This window comes from Grus americana, chromosome 4 (assembly GCF_028858705.1).
Source record: "Grus americana isolate bGruAme1 chromosome 4, bGruAme1.mat, whole genome shotgun sequence".
In the NCBI taxonomy this organism is placed as follows: domain Eukaryota; kingdom Metazoa; phylum Chordata; class Aves; order Gruiformes; family Gruidae; genus Grus; species Grus americana.
In genome coordinates, this window is record NC_072855.1 from 52,657,958 (window position 1) to 52,683,182 (window position 25,225).

The 25,225-nt window shown below is 41.1% G+C and overlaps 1 protein-coding gene across 4 annotated transcripts in view; it reads left to right on the top strand.

The window, feature by feature from the left end:
• Positions 1-25,225, top strand: part of BMPR1B (bone morphogenetic protein receptor type 1B) — a 260,490-nt gene that overhangs the window by 203,788 nt on the left and 31,477 nt on the right. For all 4 annotated transcript variants that reach the window (XM_054824510.1, XM_054824511.1, XM_054824512.1 and 1 more), the window contains one exon: positions 22,436-22,595. In XM_054824510.1, the coding sequence (XP_054680485.1) occupies positions 22,453-22,595 (143 nt within the window). In that variant the 5' untranslated portion in view covers positions 22,436-22,452. The remainder of the gene's footprint in view (positions 1-22,435; positions 22,596-25,225) is intronic.

The window sequence follows — 25,225 nt, forward strand, 5'->3', positions numbered from 1 at the left end:
AAATTATTCTTTATATCTGAAATATATGTCTGAGTTATGTGGGAGGAACCTTCGGTGACTAGGTTATGACTGCTAAAATGAGAGGAGACCTACCCTAAATCCACCAATCTCCAATTTTGCTTTGTTTACAGCTTAAATCAGATATAAATCTGATCTCTGGGGGTTATTTAGGTTTGGATTTCTATCGTTTGTTTTTCTTTAACAATAATTCCTACAGTTTAGGGAAGTCCCAGCACGTGCGCTTTGGGACTGGAAGATGAAGCCGTCCCTCAACCAGTGGCCTAGAACATTAGGAGGTGGGAAGCACCTGCACATCCCTGCTGGCTGAGGAATTTTGAAAGGGGTGTTTCTTTTGGCAAGAAGGGCTCCCTAGTTGGGGTCACTGTGGAAGTGGAGTCCTTTGTCCATATCCTAATTGCTGAGGGGAGTTGAGAAGTTCATAAGCAGGGCTAATTGCTTGAGCACATTGTCCTCCATCTCTTCTTGAATGAACCCCTGGAAGACTTTTATTGAGATGAAGCTGAATGTCAGCCTCTTAAAAATCTGAGGGCTGGCGTTACTGAGGAAGGGTTGACCCCCACCTGTGAAACAGTCCAGTGGTGCAGTTTGGGAGAGTTTGGTGGCCCTTTGCTCAGGTAAGTTGGAAGTATTGAGCTGACATTCTCCTGGAGAGGGTGGCAGGGCTGGAAAGGAGATGCTGTTGGGACAATCTTATGTTTGCTGTAGGACTAAGCAATGGATATAGCATATCAACACACAGAAAAATTAGGAAGGATAAATTATTTGGGGGACGGGAAGATGTTGTTTCTAAGGCAAATTTTCTAGTGTGTATTGTTTGTAAATAATTCTCCCCAGTTCTTGCCACATCTCTGTGAGAGGGATGGCTCGTGGTTATTTTTCAGAGTTTGTTGCTTTTTTTTTTTTTCTTGTTCGTATAGTTAGTTTGAAAGGTCTCTAAAAGAAGCCTACAAAAAAAGGGAAAGAATCTGCTTGATTGGACTTTTTTGGACTTATGTAGGAAATGCAACATACAGACAGAGTAATTTGATTATCCTGGTTTCTTGGAGGCATGTCTGAAAAGCATGGTTTATTTTGCTTTTAATTTGGCAGTATTTTGGTTTGAGCTATTCTAATGCAATGATCTATATAAAATACATCTGGTCCTTGCTAGAAGTGTGCCGAGCCCCATTTTGCCACCATTGTTATGGGCAGAAACGGCATTTGCCTTTGGCAGAAACAAAACCTCCTGAGAGTGCTAAGAGGGAGCAATTTTGTGGGCAAAGGAAAAGGTGGTCTTAAAACACTTGATTAATATTATTGCTGAATCTGAAGACATTTTATACTAGTGAAGGGAACCAGAAATATGATGCTAGAATACTGTTGTTCCTAATAATCTCTTTCTGAATGGGTGCGAGGTTTTAAAGTCAAGGGTTTTGACTTCTTCCCAGGGCTCCCTGGTATTTCATGGGCTGCAAAACAATGAATGTGAAATCCAAAAGGGACTCTGTAAATCTATTACAGTGCATGCTGGGCTTGGTTTCACCTTCATTTTTAACATCACAACTTTGTTTATTTTCAATCGGAACTAAGGTCTAGGTGAGAAATAGGGGAATTCCTTCAGTACATAATTTTTTTTAATTGATTTTCTCTAACTGACAGAGAGAAAGCAAGAGGCATTCTGCACACGAGATCTTGCCTTGAAATCCTAAACCCATTGGAGGTGACGGCAAAACTACCAACGCTTGCAGTAAATCCAGGATTTCTTTCTCTAGCTTCAGGATTTTTAAAAAGGTGAAGATTTGAGATCATGTCCAGTATTAGAGATGTACAAACAGTTTGCAGAAATCACTGGTTCTCTCCTGAAACATAGCCAGCTTTGCAATTGAATCTGCTCAATATAATAACTCACGTCAACAGTGCTGTTGAGGATAAAACTGAAGAAGAATGGTTGTTTTTATCCCGAGTGTATCACATCCTACTGAAACTGCAGCCAGCAGGATGTAGAATAAATTATAAAGTGCTAATTCAGTTATTTTTGTATTTAACTCTTCCTCTTTTGGATACTTTTTCATGGATATCCGATGCCCTTCTTAAAGCGTAGCTTCCTGGGTTGTTGGTTTATGACATCTGTTGTCATATAAGAAATTCTGCTGCTGGGTAACAAAAATATGTAGTTGATTGTACAATAATATTTTTTTTTTTTCTCTCAGAGTACATGCTGGACTTCTCCGAACGTAAATATATTAAACTTATTCTTTCAAGTAGTTATTAAAAGGCTTGTTCTTGCTTATTTTGAGGATAGATGGGTAACATTTAGTTCAGAAGTAGAGTGCACAGCCTACCACTAGACTTGATGTTGAGCTTCACGTTTTTCTCATGTTAAGAGTCAGGGTTTTAAGCTTCAATTTTAAGCCAACTTCCAAGATAAAGCTAACAGAGAGTACCCATGATGTTTCTCCCCAATAATACTCTCTCTTACTTTTCTTGATAGAACCCAGCAGCTGGAATGGGCGCCTCACAGCTCAGCTCCTAAAGAGGATCCTACATCCGTAGCTCACTATCAATTTGGCAAACGTTAGTCACCATTGCAGCTGAATTTCCGATTGGCGTTCTTGGGTTTCTGCCGTCTGTGTTACTTGTCATTTTTGTTGGTGAACAAAGTAGGTGTTGCAGATACGCGGATCTGCAAGTGCAGTATTCTAAAGAAATAACTGTGAGTAAGATTAGTTAATTACTTATAACCCAACTATGGTATATTTTACAGAAGAAAATTCCTAAAACTGACGTGTTATCTGATGTCACACGTATTTAAGCATTTACACTGATTTTCTGCTAAATGTATTACTAAATTTTAATTGTGTTTCTTTGGGCATGGTGGTAACTTAGGGAAAAAAATGTGAACTTTGTGTTGGGGCAAATCAGCTGGCCTTTTTTGAAGGACTTTTCCACAGCCTGGACCTGGAGATCAGCCCGGTTCTTTAGCTCACAGAGATGGTACTTCTGTCCACCACCGTCAGTCCAAGGGGAAGCTGCTTTGGAAAGGAAAGCAGCATAGAAATATAAATTATTACATGTAGGAAAGTGTGAACGTCTGTAGTATCACATCCATCCTTAAAAATGGTCTTCACCCTTTTCCTTCTCCATCTGGCTGCAACTCAGTGATACTGGTGGTTTTATCTGGTATGGTCCCCACCCAGGAAGGGGCTTTAGAAAATCATTCCTCTATTGCAGAGTTGAGTAGGGAATTATTTTAGCAGTGGTGCATTAAAAGAACAGCAATAAGAAATACAAGTTGGGAGGGAGTAATTTCAGATGACTTTATAGGAAAATAATACTCCCTGTGCTTATTTACAGAATATCCAAATACTTTTTCTTATTCCTTAGTTAAGGTTGATCAGACCAATAGTCGGGCTGTGTAGCACAGAAACAACCTCTTATTTGTCAGAGACCTGACCACCAACACATTCTTTAAGAATTCTGCTATTTTATAGAAGAAAGCTGACTTCTTATATTTTTTTACCCTATATTTGGCATCTATTCCCTTACATATTCTGATGGAAAATGTTGCACAATTCATGCATTTAGTTATGTTAACAGTATTTATAGTAAGTTACAGTACATTACACTAATGAAGAAGTTTAATTTTACATCTTTACCTAGCTATAAAATAAACTATTTTATACAAATGAAAAGTTGAAAGCTTGGGAAAATATTTTTCTTTCTCTCTGAAATTACACAGCATCTCAGCTTGAAACGCATATTTGCTGTAGGCCCCTTGTTCTTATGACTTGGAGTATTTTTAGAGATTGACTGGAGCTGAAAAAAATGAAACTTCAGCTGGATGACAATTTCCATCTCTTTAAAATAGCTAAAAAGAATAAAAGGGACAGAAAAATCTCATTTTGAATTTTTTAATTCATATCGGTGAGCATAGCCACTTCCTTGCAATTTCATGTGAGGTCTAGAAGACCCACGCTGTTGTATTTCGTTGGCATTAGTCGCAACTTCTCATTGACTTTTGCTGAAGTCAAGGTTACTAATTCACTTTTAATGGGCTAATGGAAGCTTGGTGAACTTCAGATGGGATCTCAGTTGAAGTAAGTAGATGGCAGCCTCCACTCTCTTATCTGAGTCTTCTCTAAAAAGCGTACTAACCCCCAAAAAATAAACCCGGAAAACTTGATCAAGGACAAGAAGGCAGCTTGTCATGTCAGCTAACGACTTGGCAAGCAACGTGTCACATCAGAGGGCTGTTGCCTGTCTCCAGTTTGCTTTTCCTCCTCTCCAGGGGTAGTGGTGCTCCTCTTGCCCTTGCTCCAGTCTGCAGCAGTCATGTCAGGGTGCTTCCCAGGGGGAAACCTGGGAAGCAAGAAGGGCTTCCCTTCCCAGGGGAGTGTGAGGACCATCGGGAAGGACGTGTGTAGGTTGCCCTCGAGGACTGTGTTGCATTGCGTATGTGCTGGGTGTACAGGTTGTCCTGATTTCAGCTGGGATAGAGTTAATTTTCTTCCTAGTAGTGGCTGTAGTGCTGTGTTTTGGATTTAAGCTGAGAATGATGTTGATAACACACTGATATTTTGGTTGTTGCTGGGCAATGTTTACACAAAGTCAAGAACTTTTCCGCTTCTCACACCGCCCCACCAGCGAGGAGGCTGGGGGTGCACAAGAAGCTGGGAGGTGACACGGCTAGGACAGCTGACCCAAACTGGCCAAAGGGATTTTCCATACCGTATGATGTCATGTTAAGCATATAACTTGGGGAAGCTCACTGGGGGCTGTGACCGTGGCTCAGAAACTAGCTGGGCATCGGTGGTCTGCGGGGGTGAACAATTGTGCTGTGCGTGACTTGTTTTGTATATTCTGTTATTATTAATAATAATATTATCTTCCTTTCCTGTAATATTAAACTGTCTTAACCCATGAGTTTTACCTTTTTTTTCCCCGATTCTCTCCCCCATCCCACTGGGGGAGGAGTGAGCGAATGGCTGTGGGGTTGTTTGAGCTGCCTGCTGGGTTCAACCACAGCACAGGTACGTGCCAGCTGGGAGGAAGCAGTGCCTGGTTTGGGATTGGGAGTCCGTATTGCACGTGTTTTTAAAGGGATGTGAAAATGAGGCAGATGTGCTAAGGCTGAGGATGGTTTTGACATAAATCATTCAGGAAGTGAGGAGAAAGAAAGAAAGGGGAAAAATACCAGTAAGCTTGGCAAAGCATCATTGGAAAGCGGGAGGAGTGAGGGGCTGGAAGAGAGATGGGGGTGGTGGTGGAATGGAATGGAATGGAATAGAGGCAACTGAGAGAGAGGGGGGCAGTCCAGGGAAGTATAAGTTTGGGGAAAATGAGTTTTTGGGAAAAAAAGTTACTTGGTTTCTTTAACAGAAATCTCCATGAAGAAAGAAACAAATATTTTAAAAAAGGGCTGACAAAAAGAAAATAAATGCTTAAAACATTATGGAGGAAAGTAGGTTGAGGGAAAACAGGAAAGAAGAGATAGTGATTTGAAGAACAGAAGAGTAAATTACGGGAAACGTTGCTTTATTTCTGTTTATAAATGGTGTAAAATATGATACATAGATTTCTCTTTACAGGATGGGCATAAGCAGTCATTCCTGCGGTGCTTAGCACCAGGTTGGACATCGGAGCACATGCACTACACAGTATTGCACGTTGCGTGTGTCTGCGTTACAGTCTATAACTGAGCTGTCCGGAGGGTGGAGTGGCTGGTTTCTTGTGCAGGGCTATTGCTTTGGCTTGTTTCATACGTCTGTTCATAAACAGCAAGTTTCATTTAAGAAGTCACTTATTTTATAGAGTTAGATGCATATGATCACAGTGTTATGCCACAGACTTGTGCTCATTGTGCACGTGTGAAGAGTGGCTATGAGGACCACAGCTTTCATTCTTATGTTGCTTATATTGACATTATCATGTTGATAGCAGCAGTATTAGCAATTTTCAAATAATTTCATTTCCACCGTGGTTTGTTCAGTGTAACTAACTCTGTCCCCCCAATTCATGGGTTATTTATTTACATATTTTTTGTTTATACATATGTATATAATAAATTTATTTAATTATTATTTATTTCCTTCAAAAAATCCCTACCAGCTTGAAGTAAACTGTGGATGCCTGACTTGCCTACTCCCAGTGCTTTTGCTCTCCTTTTCTTTTCCCCATGTCCTTATTCCTAGCAGTCCCTCTTGGGTGTTCGTACATTGAACAACAGGCAAAAGAATCACTGGAAAATACAGCACTGCTTAATCTGCTGCTTTCATCAGAACAAGCACGTTATGGCACAACTGGTTTTATCGTTTCAGGATTGTTATTAGGGTGTGTGGTTAGGATGGGCAGATACCCTTTGGTTGCGTCTCCTATCTGTATTTTGTTATCCTGAGCTGTATTTGGAGTTTCAGGCTGTTCAAGACGATCTGGATTGAGCAGGGGAAGGAGGAGTGCCCGCAGATGGTGTTCTTGTGCCAGTCCTGTAATAATGATTTTCATCTGAAACCCAGAAACGCCTTTAAAAGGTCATTATTGTTCGCATCAACGGTTTGCAGATGGCCAGGTGCATCTGGGATAAGGTCACATAGGTAGTTATCACTTTGGGAAGAGGATCTACTCTTGGTTTCTGCGTGTCGTAACCTCACTTTTATGTTGTGCTGCTTTGCAGGGTGCTTGAATGCAGACTGGCACTGTTTTTGGCTCCGCGATAAAGCTAGGTGAAAGCACATTCGATTCTTTCAATCATTTTAATGGCAATGGCCATTCATGTTGAGAGAACAGAGTCGGTGTGATCCCACTGAAGGCAAAAGGATTTTTCTAGGGAAGGGTACAAGGCCATTTCAGGAGCTGAAGTGTTGCAGGTCCAGGAAAACACCTGCTTTAGGAATACTGTCCTGTTAAGTCACTGGGCTCGCTTGCTAGCTGAGATGAGTCACCCGTATAAATTTATCAAATCCTGTTTGGAGAGTGGTCTCTTTATTTATGGGAACAGAACCTCTCTCTCTCTTAATCTCTGTGTCATAGTCTTTAGGACATTACTACCGTATGATGAAACTGAATATTTTTATTGAATCTATTGTGTAGTGCCAGTGGACCTGAATAGAAGAAATGATACTGGAGAGAACATAAAAGGAGTTTCTTTTCTTTTTAGATGGGCATAAGGGAGTTCAATATTACCAGAAAAACTGCTTTGAACAATGCTGATAAAGAAGAAGTTTAATGAGGCTGGGGCTGTTTGCGGAAAATTAGTCCGCATTAGGGTAATATTCCTTCAGGGAGCGTTTATAATGCCTGCAGGAATGTAGGGGGGGGCGGATCGGATTCCGGCGCAACCTTGCAAGCTTTCAGCTGCCGACGCGTGGTGCACCTGCGTGTTCCCCTGTCTGACCTCAGAGCAGGCTTGAAAAGCTCTGGCATCTGGAAGTGCGAGGAAAGATCAGGTTTTTAATTTTTGTGACAAAAAAAAAAAAAAAATCCATCTTTTTCTCACCACTTAGAATGCCTTGTATTTTACATCTTTTTAAAGGATACTGGGAACTATTTTGTGGGTATGCTTTTTAGTGGTTTGGGGTTGTTTTTTTTTTTTTTTTGCTTTTAATTTTATTAAACTAGTATTTTAAAGATCTCATAGAGATATGTCCAAATAGATGAATAGTATTCAGTTAAAAAATTTGGTTAGTTGGCAAGACTCGAGAAAATAATTTCATACTCTGTTGCTTATCTCAGTAAGAACATTCTCCCTAGCAAGTGCAGATTCAGGCATGGCAGCTTCAGCGTTTATCTCATTCGCAGAGGTCTGGGATAGCATCTCATTTTCAAATTGTAGCGATGTGGAGATAAAGCGTAAATACTGCTCCACACAGATTGCCACTTCATAACGTTATACTTCAAAACTGGTATCTGCGGTAGTAACTCGCAAATTGCAAGTGCATCTAATTGCATCGCATGGAATTAACTGTTTTGTAATTACACTTTGATTTGTGTTTCTTTATCAGACATCACGGAGTGGTTAAGCTACGCTGCTTATGAACTTCCATGTCAGTAATTTTGCGGTATAAATTTGCGCTTATTAAATGCACGGATTTTCCTTTTTGGAATTTAAAAGTCGCTCGCTTTGGCATCTGTAGCTTATTTCTTGCAATCTACTTAATTGAGTAGCTTCTCTGTTTATCTTAGAATGCAGATAAATGGCTTTCAGAGCAGTGTTTATAGCTTAACAGTTCCTGAAATAAGAGTCAACATTATCTCCTAGACTCTACCAGTCATAACTAATGATCCCTCTGCTTACACTGTTGAGCAAGTCAGGAGACACTGAACCCTGCGGAGAGCAAGGGCCCTGTGCAGTGGGAGGATAGTTTGTGTGTGATGGCGCCGGGTAGACAAGGCTTTCATGGCTCAGTAGTGTTAATTGGGAACAGAAATCTGTCCTCGGCCACCTCTAACCTCCTATCGCTGAACTATTCTTCTACAAATACGACTACAGTCCGGAGGGGGAGTTGACAGCACGCAGGAGTCTCGCTTCCCTCATCATTTAAAGGAAATAACATCAGTTTACTCTTACATTTGCTTCAGTTTTGTCCATCGGAGCACACTTTGTAACATGAAATCTCTGCTGAAATTGGGGATGTTTTTAATGTTCCAAGCATCACTGGCAGCCAGCCTAACGGAGGCATTGTGTCGAGGGCTGGAAGAGGATGAGAAAATAATTAGGCAGCTGGCAATTACTGCATTTTGTCCTAGGGCTTTTTTTTAATGACATTTTAATGTATTAATGAAAGGAAGATGCCTATTCTATATTTTCCTGACAAGTCCTTTGGCTTGGTTCCTGAATGGAGTGGTAGGTTTTCCTTTGTAGTAGGGTTAAGTGCATGCTTCAGGAAGAGAGAGGAGAAAGAAAGAAAGAAAGAAAGAAAGAAATTAATTTACCACTCATGAGAAGTGCTATATTATTATTACTTTAGGAACAAAAGTTGCCTGTTTATCCATGAAATGTAAATAACATGGGGAGCAACGATACCTTATGGCCTTAAGCATTAGTATTTTTCTGTACTCCTGCCAACTTGTTCTCAACAATCTTTTACCTGAGATTTTTTAGCTTGCAAGAAGAGTGTTTATCGGAAATTGCAAATATAGGTGTTGTGAGATGGATATCGGCCTTGAAGAATTTCAGCCGGGATAGCGTTCTGGTTTCACATAGGCAATCCAACAGCCAGCTTGGCTGGCTGGCTTTAGGTGAATTTTAGCTAGTGATATACAAAGCAGTCTCTGTACCTAATTCCTATGTCTCCACAGCCATCTAGTCCAGTGTTTGGAAAAGCTAATTAAATGTAAACATATAGGTGGGTGACCAGTTGTAAAAGGAACTGTATACGAAAGCTGTTCGCACTTAAAGAAACTTATCTCAGTCTTGTTTATGCTTTAGCTTCCATGTTTTTCATTGTTTTCCTGAGCTTTCACATTATCTTAAAAGTAGTTTTTGAGCTTTGTGTTGGCTGGAGAACAGCAGGCTGGTACAGAGCGCAGCCTGGGTAACACCACATACGCTGCAAAGGCCGTGCTATCCAAAGAAAGCAAGTTCAAAACACTACTTACAGCTCTGAAGATGTCTTTATTGGATGTTCCTGTGAATGGGCTACAGGAGGCACAAGGTAGAATAAGCAGGATGCCCTCAGAGAGATGAAGAGGAGGAACACGATGGCTGCCAGCAGCACCGCCATCAAAAGTGCAGGCAGTTTCCGGCCGGACCGTGTTACAGCATTGTGCTGGCAGCAGGTTGCGTGGCAGGTATCTTTGTCACGTGGCACGCGAGGTCTTGTTAGCGTGTCCCGGTAGTTCTCTAAAGAAGGGATGCAGCAGTAAGAGACCAAACAGTATGGAGGAGGAGAAATTCAACTGTTGCCTCTGCTAGTATCAAATAGCTTTTAAAAAGCATGTGTGAGGCTCCAAAAAAAGGAAATAAGTATTTGCAAGGACAATATATGCAAATTTTTTGAAAGAGGAAATCGGAGGCAACTTTTTTATTTTGATGTTGATGTCGTATACTCTTCTTTCTTACCTTTTCCTCTGTAGATCATAGAAGATATCCAAAAATATCTTGGTTAAGAATCATACTGGTTTCACTCAGCATCCTGAAGAGTCAGCCCTTCTGTATGAAATCAGTTGAAAGTTCCAGATTAGTTCTGAGCATTTTCTCTTAGGAATATAGCTCTTATTTCTTTGGAAATAATCCCATTGCTAAACAACAGCAGCAGTAAACCTTCCAGCAAGAGATTGGATACATAGTTCTGAATGTGCAGCTATCTCTTATGTTCATTACCAGTTTCCAAACTTGGAATTAGATTAGGTAATGGTGGAGCAGAAACTGAAGTACTGCTTTGTAGAGAAAAGCATTTCATCTCTACATGCTGTGAGCATGTTCTGATGGCAATGGCTGATGTTTACAGCTTAATACCAGAAAGAAAAAAAAGCTGATTAGTAACAGTAGCTATAGGTCATCTCTAACAGTTACCTGCTAGTGTAGAAATGATAGATGTTACGTGTTAGGTGAAAGAGTGTGATATAATAAAGGCCCACACTATCTGGAATAAATGTCAATTACCAGATTATTTCTCCTTGCGTTAAAGTTACAAGCTAACTAAATAATTTCAAGGATGTGAAATAATAATCTGTCGGGTTTTTTTTTTAAACAATATTCTTTTGTTACATATCTGTGTGGCTGGGAGTTTTTAACAGTGGTTAGTCAACTTGTAAGACAAGTATCAAGACAATTAATTACTCTCACCTGTTGCGTCTCTACCTTGGAGTGAAATTCTTGCTATCTTTCCATTATGGGACGAAATTTTGCTGCTCTTTGTGTATGGGTTTTGTCAATTTTCCTATCTTTGTGATATGCTATGATAAAACCTATGTATCCCTGTAGCAATTTCACGACCTCTTTGGTGGCCCTTTCTCTGAAAAGAAAAAAAAAAAAATAAAAATCACAAATTGCTGGTTGTATGCCATCTCTTTTAACAGTCTATTCTCCGTTGGCATTTTTTGTTTTGCCTATAAAGTAAACAAGAGGAAGCCTAAAAACCATTGAAACTTTCTTGTGATTGCGCTCGTTGGAAAACACGTATTGAGTTGGGTAAATGAGAGCCAGGGCCGCTGTGGTGTACCCCGTATCGCAGGTAGACCCACTTTCAAGGGAGGTGGGGAGCAGAAGGCTCCAGCTCCAGTGTGCATTTCACATACTGACCTTGGAAGCCGCTGTCAACCATCTGGAAATAGTTACAAATTCTGTATTGCTCGGAATCTTTATTTTATTTGTAATTCCAGGATTTTCTTTTTCCTTCCACCTTTCTACTGTCATATCCTACGTAGCCTGAATATTGCTTTGCGCCTGGCTGAAATAATATTGTTTGCCAGCTTACAATCAAAGGGAGTACAGAGGAAACCAGCTGAGCCGCATTAGGCAGAGGCAGTCTGGACTACATTTCTTTGCTGCTGAATAACACGCCGCAGGTGCAGGATTAGCCCAGTGTACGGTGCTGTGTTTGCTTAGCGGAGCCCCCCGAGCCGCCCTCGGCCTCCTCACATGACTCTCATCTTCAGGGAATCTGGCAGCGGCGTAGCAAGCCCGCCGAAACCCAGTGTAAGTAGAAGGCTTAGCTTTTCAGCTCACAAAGCGCTTGTGCTTCCTCCCCACCTCCCCCTTTTTACCCTTTTCCTTCTTTTTTACTTTTTTCTGTCTTTCATTTTCTTTTGAATTTTTTGCCTGGTTTGAGCAGAACACTCAAGAGACTGAAACAAAAAAAAACCCAAACCCCCAAACCAAAACAATGAAGTTCAGTGGGCTTTGCAGAAAGGTCGAAAAGGGAAATGCATGACTGGGGAAAAAAAAAAATAGCAGCATCGTTGGGGTGCTGTGGCGAGACACGTGATGCGCACAATCTTGTCTTTGAAGCTTCGATTCTCGTGGGGGGAGAGAGATGGGACATACGGGAGATTTCCCATTCGTTCGCTTGGATCGTGGGTCAGAGTTTGTACAGTGTCAGGGGTCTGCTCCAAACCTTTAGGTGGGCTTTGGTTAGTTTAGTTGTAAGCAGAGAAGTGGTAGATTTATGGAGAAAATACTGCAGATAAAGCAAAAAAAAATCCTATTCCCTTTTTTTGGTGAGGAATGAGAAAAAAAGAAAGGTTTTTAGAAGTCCTGGTAACTGGCATTCAGCCTGACAGTGAATTTAAAAGGATGTTTCTCTTTTTCTCCTGAAATGTGCTTTTATATGAATCTTTGGGTTTGAAGTTAATTTAAAAATAAATGTTTTGGCAATAATAGACCAATTCTGAATTACAGAGCTGGGACTTGTTTTAACCGTAGCAATAGACACCTTTCTGTCTCACTTTAAAGGTACTTTGGCAATATATAGTGCACATATATATCAATAGTGCTTATTAAAATGTCGCATCTGTTCTATATATTTTAAATACTAGTTAATAGGAAAAATAGCCAAATAATAAAAACAAATGTACTTTCTCTCCTAAAACTTTTCCTCGCTGTTCATAAATGGCTGGGGGCTGAAAAACAAAAAAGTTTTACATTTGACCAGAATTGTTTCTTGCTTCATTCTCAGGAGAGAAAGGTGGTCACACAGCTCTTGAAAACTTCTGGTCAAGGAGTAGAGCACCTGGCATACAAGTTTGAAGGGTCTTTGAAATTCACTTTTCTTTCTTAGGCATTGAGGTGCTTTATGAAGATGTAGCCATATGACACTGGAAAAAACCAAAGCAGGCAAACCCGGTGGGGCTGACGGCTGGTTCCTTCTCTTGCAGAGAAGGGAGTGGGTGGGCGAGCGTGGCAGCCCGCCCGCGGGGACCGGCTGATGGTTTGGTGGTGGTGTCATCGGGCACGGGTGGCATGTGTCTCCTTCCCGCCCCGACACGAGCTCCGCAGACGCTCTGGAGCGTGCAGACAGGGAAATGCTTTTAGGCTACTCGAGCACTTCAGGAAAACCCATAGCACTTATGTCTGCGGTCAAAATTGATTATTGTTGTTCCACGCATGCAATTAATTTTGGTTTGCAATAGAGATGCTTTCCTGCCCCTTTAAATGGGTTTATTTGTTTTCTGTCAAAGTGAGTAAGTCAATGACGCTTTCTGTTGCGTTCAGCCACGTTTGCAGAAGATAAGATGTGTGCCTCAGCCCTGCTTCGCGAACACAAAGATCTTCTTCATCACTTACGATTTCTGCACACGCAGTTCAAATCCCTGCTCAGCGTGTGTGGTGAGGCCAACAGTAGCGGCAGTCAGTTCAATTCACTCCCTGCCTTGGCAGCTGAACAGGGCAAGAATTTATGCTGTCACTTGTTCAATTACTTAAAACACTGCTTGGCCTGGTGACCTGGCAGGGCAGCATTTGCCTCCAGGAAGAAAAATTCTTGCAGATCCTTGAGCGCTTCATTCAGCAGCGGTTAGTTGCTTAGTGTGTCTTCAGCGTGTGAGATCTAGGGATGCCGATGGCATCCACCCATGAAAAATTATCAAAATATACTAGTGATTTTTTCAGACACTAAATAATCTGTCCTCCTTGGACATAGACAAGCACTTGAGGAAAAGTGGGGAGGGGAGTTGGTAGGAAGCATCATCATCCCCATGATTTGGGAAGCAGTTGTGATAAGCTAATCAATGAACCAAGTTTAAAGAAAGTTCTATATATGGCCATAAAATTTTAAAAAAGGCCATTAAAATATAACATGCTTATGCCGTAAGATAGCTACATAAGATAGCTATATGACAGTTTGGGTTTTGTGAATGTCTACATTGTTTAATTTATTCTTACGAGAAGTGAGCGGGAACAACTCCCAAGCAGTAGGACTGAGAAATGAGTTAGTGATTTATGAAGTAGGTTGCTCTTTAGGCTGAGCTGGGGATATGTCACATCTACTTGTGAACAGCCAGACCCAGTCAGCTGGGAGAGCACTGGCACCTCTGACTAATGTTGGCACTGTCTTCTGCAAGTATGGCATGTGCACGTGCTAATTATATTTTAATATACAGGTGCAGTCTTTGATGTTGGGATGAGAATGGCTAGCTGGTATTTTCATCTTCCAGGCACTATTTTTGTCTTGACTAGTGGCATGGTGCTCCTCTTGGGTTTCTTTTCATTGGAAAAGGGAACAGGAGTGACAATGATTTATTAAAGATATCTAAGGGAGCCACGGGGCCAAACTTGTCTATTGCTGTTTCTTTTAAATGCTATTGTCTGAATGCCTCAGTCTAAATATCATCTGAAATGATAACAAGTAAAAATCTACAGCTTGCCCATTGCAATCTTTGACGCTTTTCTAAAGATCAGATAGCAAAGTATGGTTTAGTAGTAACGGTATCACATTGCATTGCTTCCCGTCTGTATTATTTTTCTGCTGTTGCTCGTGTTCAGGAGAGTTTTCAAAATTGCTTGTAGTGATGTTTGCATCATCTCCTGATGGCGGCATTTGGTGTTTGCTGCTTAGAACGGCGAGTGTACGTGGGGATTTGCGGCTTAAAAGCAGAAATAACTAGCTTTGGATGTTAACAGCAATCCTCTTATCTTTCTTTACATAAAAACTTTCTAAATGAAGAGCATGGCACAGACTCTGCTGTTTGTAGCTTAATAGCCAGACTGCTTGTTTGTCATCTTTGTACCTGAGCTCCCATTCCTTGTTTTGATCAGGCGATGCTCATAGATGGGAGATGGGGTTTTACAGCTGAGCCTCGGCTGGCAGTTTCGTGAGTTTTGATTGCATTTAACTAGACATTTTCCCAAGATGCTGTTGAGGAAGAGATGAAAAAGCTCAGGTACATAAAAGTGATGAGAGATAAAAAAATAACCTTGTTCAAAGAAACTGCTTCAGCAGTTCCACTGAAATAGTTAATTTTGTTTTCTGTGGTAAGAAATATTGTAAGTTGGCTGAAGACATGAGACTGTCCTTTAATGTGCCTCTGCACACTGTATGTTTTCAGTAGCTTATTTTCTATCTGAAGCTATCCTGTAAAGTAAATGCAGGCACTTAATATGAACCAAATTGATAAATGAAGCTATATATAAAGTAATAACACCATGGAAAACTTAGATATCGGCACGTTATCTCACAAAGGTAGGCTAGCGTGCCTTTGAAATACATATCCCTTTCTAATTATTTTGTGGTACTTTAAATATTAACACTTTGGGGAGATCAGAAGAGATCCGATCTAGCTGCACCTCCTCTGGTTTTTTTTGAGGGTTTTTTTCAAGTGTTGCTCTTGTTATGACTCAAAATCCTTCTGGGGATGAAGTTAGAAGATAGGACCTTGGATCTCAACTTAGTATTCCTGAAATGCTGTGCATCTCACTGGTCCAGTTTTATTACCTGTTACCCTTATACATGCATCAAACACTAGTTTTTACACAAATGTTTGCAAAATGTTTGTTCATTTTGAATTGTACGAGAACTCACAATTCGGAAAAGAGTAGCGGTAGCTCCAACATATTTTACCTTGGCTGTTTAAAATGTGGCTCTTGAAAAGAGATTAGAAGTACTGAAAATATGTTGATATCTTAATGAGAATTACTGTAATTATGCAAAATACCTTTTCATCCATCTTTGCAAATATTAAAAACTTAGTTACATTTTAAAAGCTTTTCTTTGTCATGGAACATTTATAGGTGGAACCAAAGGATTATAGAAGGTAGAGGGATTCAACAGAGCTGGGGAAATTCTTTATTAATGGGGAATTACAAGGGGTAGGGGTAGACTACCGAGTCCAAGCTAGCAGGCTAAAGCGCTTTGCATGTACTTGCCTTTGGAAATTGTAAAGTCTTTCTTTTGTGCTTTTTTCCTGTTCTGTTGGTATGCTATCTCATGCCTTGAAAAATATGCCAACAGGTTCTCGTTTTTTTCCGAATGAAAAATATGTCAAAGATTAACTGTAGATAGCAGAAATTAGAGGAAAGCAGGAAAAATGTAACACTCAATCAAACTGTGATGTAATGGTGGACAGCAAATTACGGGTGCATTTTCCATGGGCTATGACACCAAAGCAGCCTTTGCTTTTTTAAGTTGTGAGTAGTATGGTATGAGCGTTAGTTCGAAGGGTCTTGTCTCAGTGCCTTTGCCATAGCTTGTTACATTCCATGCTGAACTTAACTAATTTAGCTAATAACATCATGTGTGATTAAGATGGTTTAAACAGACTGTGGGAGAAGCGTGCTTATCCTTTTAAAACCAAATGCAAAAGCAATTTCTGAAAAATAAATACATTATTTAAAGTAGTGCCGTATACATGTAGCATATTGGCACTCGGTGGCAGTTCTATGAGTATGGACAGAAACAGTTTTTAAGAAAACTACCTTGACAGATTGTTTAAAATCACATCCGATTGTAACCCTTATTTATTTGTACCATGAATAGAAGCAAAACCACCCCAAATTTTGAAATAAACAGATATAGGATTTGGTGTACAGGAAATCCGGCATAGGTGGGAAATGAAGCAAAGCATACATGATAAGCCCACAATGCTACAATATTTTTAGTACGCCAGTTTAGTACAGTGGATATATGTAAGGGCACAGCTGTTTTCAAACATAATTTGATACAAACCTCATCAGGGGCTCACTAGTGCAATACAGTCGTGCACTGAAAAGGAAGGCATGTTGTTTTCATTTTTGTGGTGGTTTTATGCCAGATTTTGTTTACTGTCGTTTTGCATCAGAAATGTGCAAGTCTCAGCATCTGACCTCTCCTTGAGTTTTAAGGTAGCCTTGTATACCCAGCAGAGGGAAACTGTCGTGATCCATTTTTCCTTCTCTGTTATGTGATTGTCACCAATAAAAAGTGTTTTACTGTTACCTCTTGACTATTTTCCACAGTAGATCAGGCTGAGTTAAGAGGTGTAATTTATTTCAACTTATTTAACTATGCTGTGTTTTCATTGCTGACTATTTGCCAAAAAATATCCCATGGAAATTCTTTTATCTGATGACTGTAAAGCACAGTGAGTTAGCAGTTAGTTATTTCCCTTTCTCTTAAAACAATCTTGTCAATGGTCTAACCCTGGCCTGGTGGGAAGTCATCAGGCTGTAGTTTATGATGTAGCGTAGGAAACTCTAGCAGGGTGTTGTATAATAGTTTCATATTTTAATAAAAGTATGATTTGAGGAAAAGCACACCAACCGTATAGGCAAGTGCAGGGTACAGATGAAGTAACTTTGTGGTTTGAAATTTCCATCCAACAGTTTTATCAAGTTGACTGATTTTCTTTTAAGGTTTGGGGTTTTCTTTAATACTGCTCAGACAATTTTGTGTGAGTACACTTAATTTCCAGTCCGAAGCAGCAGTTGAAACAGCCATTCCATGACGTGCAAAGCTTCCTAGGTGTGCGTACCTTCTCTGAAGTAGTAAACATCGCGCCCCCTCAGTGGGTGCTGTTGCTGGCCAAACGTTGTAAGCGGCCTGGGAGGATGTGAATGGATGGTACTGCATTAATCTGAGGCTTCAAATACCCTATATAGGAAGACGAGTGAGCACACCACTCTGATATTTTTTTTTTCCTGAAAAGACATGTTTGTGGCCCTAAGCATCTGTTTTGGGAAGGAGCAAGTCTGGCTTTTGCTCCTGACAAACCCATGCAAGGTGACGGAAGATCTGCTTTTGCACTGCCAGCACATAAATCACACAGCTGTGGCACAGAAATCAATCTGTTAAGATAACTATTGCTAATTATTCATCCTCTGGGAACAGGATGGCTTAAGATTTGGACTGCAGAATACAGAGTAACAGAATACAGAGCTTTTCACCTCCTACATTACCAAACTTGTTGAATCCGAGCAGTCCCCAAAAGTCATTACCATCTGATGGCTGTGGGCCGGTGTGAAATGAGATATTGGGCTTTATCCAGATTCTAGTGGAGAAATTCCTGTCCAAATCGCATAACTATGGCTATGGTTGGCAGGGGCTGGAGTACTTATTGGCAGCCACGGCAGAGAGCTTGAGGACTGAATGTACACTAAGAGATCGGCTTGCTGGATCAATTTTTTTTGGTTTTGCACCTATACGAGTCAGTGGAAGAATAGAGGCGATTTTCCTTTTGTGTGTGAGATACCACTGTCTACAGACCTGTTAAACTAACATTAAACAGCATTATTTAAAACCAAGATACAATTAATGCTGATGGTTACTTCACTGTGGTTGTAGAGTGGGGATCTGTGATCACTTCTCTGTCACGTGAAGAAATTACAGCAAACCAAACTGCAAAACCATGAAAGGGTTTGCCACATGAGAAAGTTAGTATGTAGATGCAAAAGCTTAGTGCTCACAGATTACCATGAAGTCTGAGAGGGATGGGAAGCAAAATGGAAAGGATTATTTGTTGGCATGGAGGTTAGCAGGGTTTTAGGCTAGACATTAGTCATTCTCATGGTCATCCAGGATAATGCTTTCATTTTACAGCACTTTATTTTCCTCATTTTCCTGCTCCTGGCTTCAGGATCTCTGGAGACGTGCCTTTCTGTAAAGACCGCGTTGGCATATGATAAAGGAGCTCAGGTGACGCAAACCATGTAGAGACAGACACACTAACATTTGGAAAAAAACCCAACCCAACAGTAGCGTGCTGCTTCTGAGCACACAGTCCCCATTCTCAGGTAGAGATTCGTAACAGAGGCCATCACATTACAATTTTGAGTGGTCCCAGTCCTATAGAGGAAAATATTTCTCAGGAGCAGTACTCCAAAGAGACATAAAAGCCCAGGTGGCCACCTGCCTGTCCTTGTGGTGCAAGCTGCTTTGTACATGCTGGTGAATTTTACTGGTAAAAGAGGGATAAGCTGAGAAAATTTGATGAAGGTATACCAGTCTGATGGTAACCTTCAGGCTCTCAATTGTTTTGATCAGTTCCCTGATGCAGTCAGTAACTTTCTCAGCAGACTACAACCACCTTATTTCTGATACCACTTTTTTTCTGCAGTCGTCCCAAGCTGTGCTCAGTTCATCAGGGACGGGAAGCTGGCCATAAGCAGGCTGCAACAGAATAGGCTGTGGCAGAGCAGCAGCCAGATTTAAATAGCCCGAAATCCCTTGCTTTCAGGGCACTGGGACTTAGCTCCTTGGGAGAGCTTTCAAAACCCAAAGGGGTTCTAATCTCTAGATAGAGCCAGGGCTATCACGTGCTCGTTACAGCGCAGCAGCAAATGCAAGAGGAGTAGGCTGTTCACCATCCCAAAGTGGGCATTTCATGTCTGAAATCAGGAGGAAGTTGTTGCCAAACTGGAAAGCTCTTGTGAGTTTCTTCCCACGCATTACATTTTGGGGAAGGGACTGCTGAAAATCTTTCTGCTCTGAAGTCAAGCAGACATAGAAGTCAAAAGACCTTGTTGAAACTCAGCTCTAGGTGGGATAAGAAGAGTTCTTACATGTTCCATGGTCATCTGCTGTGTGAGACATCTAAATTTCGGAGGCAAAAGATCTGCCTGTCTTTTTAGCTAGCAACCAGGAATTTAAGGTGTGAAAAGAACAAGAGAATGGAGTGAGGAGTTCTTCTTTTTAGAAGATAGGAAAGGACCTGACTGAAAGCGTCTTAGTCCTCTCAATTTTATTTGATTTCATGTATTCAACACTAAACTGTAATGATTTTACACAAGTTTTGACTCTGGGCATTAGCTGAAAGCAAAATCCTAGGCTACATCCCAACTTCAAACTCTTGGACAGTGTAAATTTGAATGCCAGCCTATTTGTCCTAAGTTTTCTAAAACCAAAACTACGTCTCTAAATAGCCACCTGTGATGCTCTGATGATACTTCAGATTTCTGATTCTAATTCACCACCTCACACCTGTCTTATTTTAACTAAGACTAGAACCAGGTTTAGGGATGTAAGCTGTTGTTTATGGCAAGTTCTGCAGAAGCTGTTCAACCCTGATGAGTGAAGGGCACAGATTGCATCGGAGAATGACTGCTTATACATTTGTTGACAAAATGAATGACCTACAGTTGTATGTATTATGAGGAAGGTATTTAGTTGTCTAAATTTAACATCTTCAGAGACTTTCAAATGTGTAATTAAACTGTTCCTTTTTTTGTGTTAGGTGCAAAATGCTTTTGGTTTTGCATTACTTGCTGAGGAAAGTTCCCTGCTGAAACTGTGCATAGCTTATAGAAAGAGCTGTGAAAGTGAAACACAGAGCAAACCATTTCACTCAGTTGCCTCATGAACTAGAAGTTCACTTTGTTGCCTCATGAGCTTGAAGTCTGACAATCCTTGACGGGAATATTAATAGTTGGATATTCCCCATTCAATGGTAACAAAGTAATACAGACAAAAAATGCTGATTGAAAGAGAATTTACTTAATCTCTAATCCTGTGACCCAGGGAGCAAACATCTGTTGATATTAATTTGTTGTACATACACTGCATTTTAAAGTATCATAATTATATTATGATAAACAAACAACAGTGCATTTTTTTTTAATTTAAGCACCTACTGCTTAGTTACAGCTATGAGTACAGAGATACACAATGCATCTTGACTGAACTAATTCATTAAGTTCCAATTTTGCCAAAAGTTAGTAAAAACAGTATGGGACTTCAACATCCAGTTGTGTCAGGAATCCAGTTAATATCTTGATGCTGGGCACAAGGGTTAGGTTACAAGCCCATAGTTTGTATATGTTTTGCAACTAATTTTCTGGTTTGACTTTCAGAAGAGGTAAGCTAATCAAAACTCTGGTTGGTTTCAGTGGGATACATAGGGACCGAGCAAAGATCAGGGCATATGAGTTTTGTATTTCACAGCTGTTATAGCCCAATATGTTGAATAATCGCATTTCACGTGTATCATCTTAATATTATCAATATGCCTTTTATGGAAGGAATATGCAAGGAGTGAAAGGGCTTGTTAAAAAAGTTAACACTTCTTTAAATGAGCTGTTCCTGTGTGGAAAGCCCCAGTTTTCTGAGCACTAACGAGTTCCAGCATTTTCCCCAGTTTGCTAGGGACAAACTTGCACGTCCCTTGTTACACTGAAGACAACTAAAGCCGATGGGCCCGCTGTTGCCGGTGGCTGTCCATTTGCAGAGCTTTCCTACCAGAGCTGGCACCGGAGAGGAGAGGTGTGCAGCTGGGAGGCACGAGGCACACGCGTGTGCTTGGGACACTGGCTGGTCCCGTGCACCCGGGAGCACGGACTGGACCTCACTAAGTCGTCCTAAGGGCATGGGCTGGTTGAACAGCCCTGCTCTTCCCTCCAGCCTCTCGCTGCTTCAGGACCTTTCAGCCTGCTTTTGCTTCGGTGGTTGCTTGCCATCCAAGCCCTGAAGTGTAGCTACTTGTTCCCATCACCTCTGCCTGCTTGCCCACCCCATCTCTCTGTAGGGAGCTGAAAAGAGTACAGTTTTCTGTCAGCTCCACAATATATCAGTCCTGGTGATGGAGGTTTGGGGAAGATTTTAATAAGAGTCAAAGCAGCAGTTTAGGAGCCAATCAAAATAATAATAATGCCAATTGTTTCTAAAGACTTAACAGTAAATCAAGAATTTCAAGCCTGCTCTTCAACTACTCTGTTGGAGACAGCTGGTTGTAAATGACCCTTTAGTAAGATTTCTTACAGGGAAGCAAAAGGAAAGTGAGAAACTGCCAGTTGAAGCTTTTCATGCTGATCTCATTTTTGTCTTTGAGGCTTAAAATATTCACAAGCACTGAAAGCTGATATTTATGAGTAGAGCTGGAGGGGGAGGGGGGGTGCTTAAACAGCTCCTAGCCCATCACCAACATCTCTAGCTGTACTCCACCAGCTCCATGGAGATTCAGTACTCTGATATTTTTAGAGGTAATCACCTCCATATATTTCAGCATTGTTCATTCTGAAACACATTCTTGCCTTTTACTTTGTTTACAGAATTTTTTTATAGAAACGAACTATTTTTCCCTGTTTTCCATGTAGTGCTTATGCAATTCAGTTACAGAAAGTACTGTTGAACTCAAAAGAACATCACTTGCTGTTAAATCTCTGTTAAATTGTATGCCCGTGTTCTGCTCTGCCTGGAGTACCATAAATCCCACTCATTTTTATGGGGTTCAGTGGATGTAGATGTGTGCCAAGTATAGAGACAAAGAAAGCACAAAGGTGTAACCAAGGATTTGACCTGCATAATGCAAGAGGAGAAAAGCTGTACTCTGCAATCTGAAAAGCACAACATATCTCTTTGGCAGCAGCAGAACTTGAACATCAGCACCTTTGATCTAATGCCGCTGGGGCCAAACAAGCCTCAAACACGGTGACCATTTCAGAGGCTCCTACAGAAAATTGCTCTGTAGCGAACACCCAGCTCAAATAACTTTCTCAAATTTTGATGGGTAGAAATACTTTAACGCCTCCGTTCCAAGTCTTGCAATCCAGCTTAGAATTGTTTCTTTTTTCCCCCCCCATCCCTTATATTTACAGCCAATTTTCTAGCCAACATGCCCTTGCGAAGTTCTGGCAAGTTGAGCATGGAGACCAGAAAAGAAGATGGTGAGAGCACGGCACCTGCCCCTCCGCAGAAGAAGCTGTCCTGTCAGTGCCACCACCACTGTCCTGAGGACTCAGTCAACAGCACCTGCAGGTTTGTGGGATATACATTTGGTGGTGGAACATGGGAAAATCTCTTTATGGTAGCTCGGCAGTTCCAAGTTATGTGTTTCAGTTTTTGTTTAAGTTGTAAGATGTAAATGAGTTGTTTATATAGTGTGTCTAAAAATCAGAGACCATTTTTACCTAGATATCAGCTACATGTTTATATTTTTATGTTAGAATGTTTACATCTTTACAGTTTTAGATAATGTTTGTATTAATTCATTGCATATGAAATATTCTGAAGGCAGGAGTTTGTTTTTAAAGGTGCATGCAGTTATTGAGGAGACTTGGAGATATATTGAAATGTCAATAAATGCTTATAAATTTATAATCATTCTCTATGGAACACCATTTAGAAGAACCCTGCTCTTGGTGAGTGTCTTTGCAATAGCTGAGCTCTCTTTTGTAGCTCCTCAAGGCTTTGGGTTTTTTTTTTCTTTGTGTTTGGAGTAGTACAAACTTCTCATTTGGGTTGGATTCTGCTTCCTCAGATCCTTCTGCCTCCCCAAGGGAGAGGCATGTCCAGCTGTGCCCAGTCCCCTGCAGGCTCAGCCGTGTTGCACTGGCACTGCCTGCAGCAGCAGAGGTGACTGAGGGTACCTGTGGTGGGACCAAGCTGCTGTTCCCCCACCTAAAAGCAGCTCTTGCTGGACGCACGCTGTTGCTGTTGAATGCTGTCTTGGCTTGAGGTGCATGCACAGTTTGCTTTAGCTACACAGTAGAGCTGTGCTCTTCACGCTTTTGAGTGTTTTGTAGCCTGACTTAATTCTGCTCAGCTTGCAGCTTCACACTGAAGTGTATCAAAGTCTTGATGACAGCTGTAAACACCATTTCCCCTTTCTAGCCTCTTCATTCAAACCCATGTGCTAGCCAGGAGTTAGACCTAACTGCTCTCACATGGCAGTCAGTTTTAAAAGATGTAAAACCCCATTCTGATAGCAATTTGTAGATCCCCTGCAGCACAAATCGGCTGTTTCCTGTTCCTGCCCAGCAAGAGCCACTGCTTTCACACGTGCTGCCTCGCACACACAGTGACAGGGAAGCTGCAGATGACTTAAATCCAAGAATTAGGAAGCACAAAGGGATCCATGTTAAGGAACCTGTTGAACAAGGTTTATACCCCAGCTGGGTAGGCCTGCTGTAGCACATTGCTTCGTAGACATCATTGACATCAAGTATTTCTCATGTTACCAGGAACTATGAGTAAATGTCTCATTAAAATTGATTTGTGCATTTTCCCTCACTGCAATACTTTAGAACTCTCTTCAGAGTCCCCCTTACAGTGTCAAAGACCAAACTTGGTTTTAGCTGTTAGTGCCCAAGGACAGGCAGTGAAGTAGTAATGATACACAAAAATACACCCCCTTCTGTCTTCATAATCTTTGCACATTTCAGGCTTGACTGTTCTACTTGAATGACAATTATTTTTTCCAATTTAGACATCAAAATAATAACTGAAACTGAAATTTACCCATCAAATATTGATCGCTTTTCTGTCCAGGAAAATGGAAGCAGTCCAAAGGCCACACCAGAGCTACTCCTCTTTCCCATCCTCTGCTATCTGTCACCTGAGCACTATCCACCTTACCACTTACCCTAGTATAAGTGGAAAAATTGCTGAAGAGTTTGCAGTAATACAAAGCAAAAAAAAAAGGAAATTAAATACCCCGCCTTCATGGTTTGTCAGCACTAATCCTTTTCAGGATGGTCGTCATTGCTATGGCTCCCCTTACCTTGGTGTGAGAGCTGCAGTGAGGTGCAAAGGACAACACCCCTTGCTTTCCCTACGTCTGCTTAACTGTTAGTCTGTAATCTTTGGCTGCTTAAATTCCCAACAACATAGCCAGAATTAAGGATGAAAAGTGAAATGAGAGTTACAGTGAGAAGAAGGTCCTAAGTCTAATGTTGGGAGAGTGGTTATTGGGTCCCTGGTTAGCTCCCTGGGTTGAGACCAGGTTTCAAAGGATTTGACCAAGACCAATGATGTTAGCAAGGATTATTAGTTTCCCCTGTGTTTTGCGATCATCCTACCAGTCAGGCAGGAACTTTCTCATTTCATCCTAGCCCGAGCAAATGCTGGCACAGTTTTAAAGCACTTGGGAATTTTCATTGAACCTCACTATAAAGGAAGTTTCCCCATATTGAAGTTTAAGCAGCACAGATTGCACTGTGTTTTTCTGAAGAATAAATGAACTGTTCTAGATTAAAAGTTATTGCATTAATTATCTTCTTCCCTCAGATGTAGCCACTAAAAACCTTTTATATATTAAAAAAATCAAATATCTCAGCAGCTCTATCAGTCTCTTAAGCTTTGAGCTGTGCTTGGACTTGCCAGCCCTGTGTGGACATGTCAGCACATGCTGGGGCACCCAAGGGCCTGGGAAGCTCCTGACACCTGGGAAATTCACTGAGCACATCCATAGCTGGGGCTTGGGCTCTGGAGAGCATCAGGCACTGTCCCTACCAGGGCTCTCACCAAAGCAGGGAAGTGTTTGTGTGCTCAGGAGCAAGGAGAGCTCTGAAAGTTCAGTGGGAAAGCATTTCCAGCTGTGTTTAAATTAAAACTCTCAGAATAAAATAGCTAGTCCTATTGCAGTCACCATTAAAAATTACTCGTAA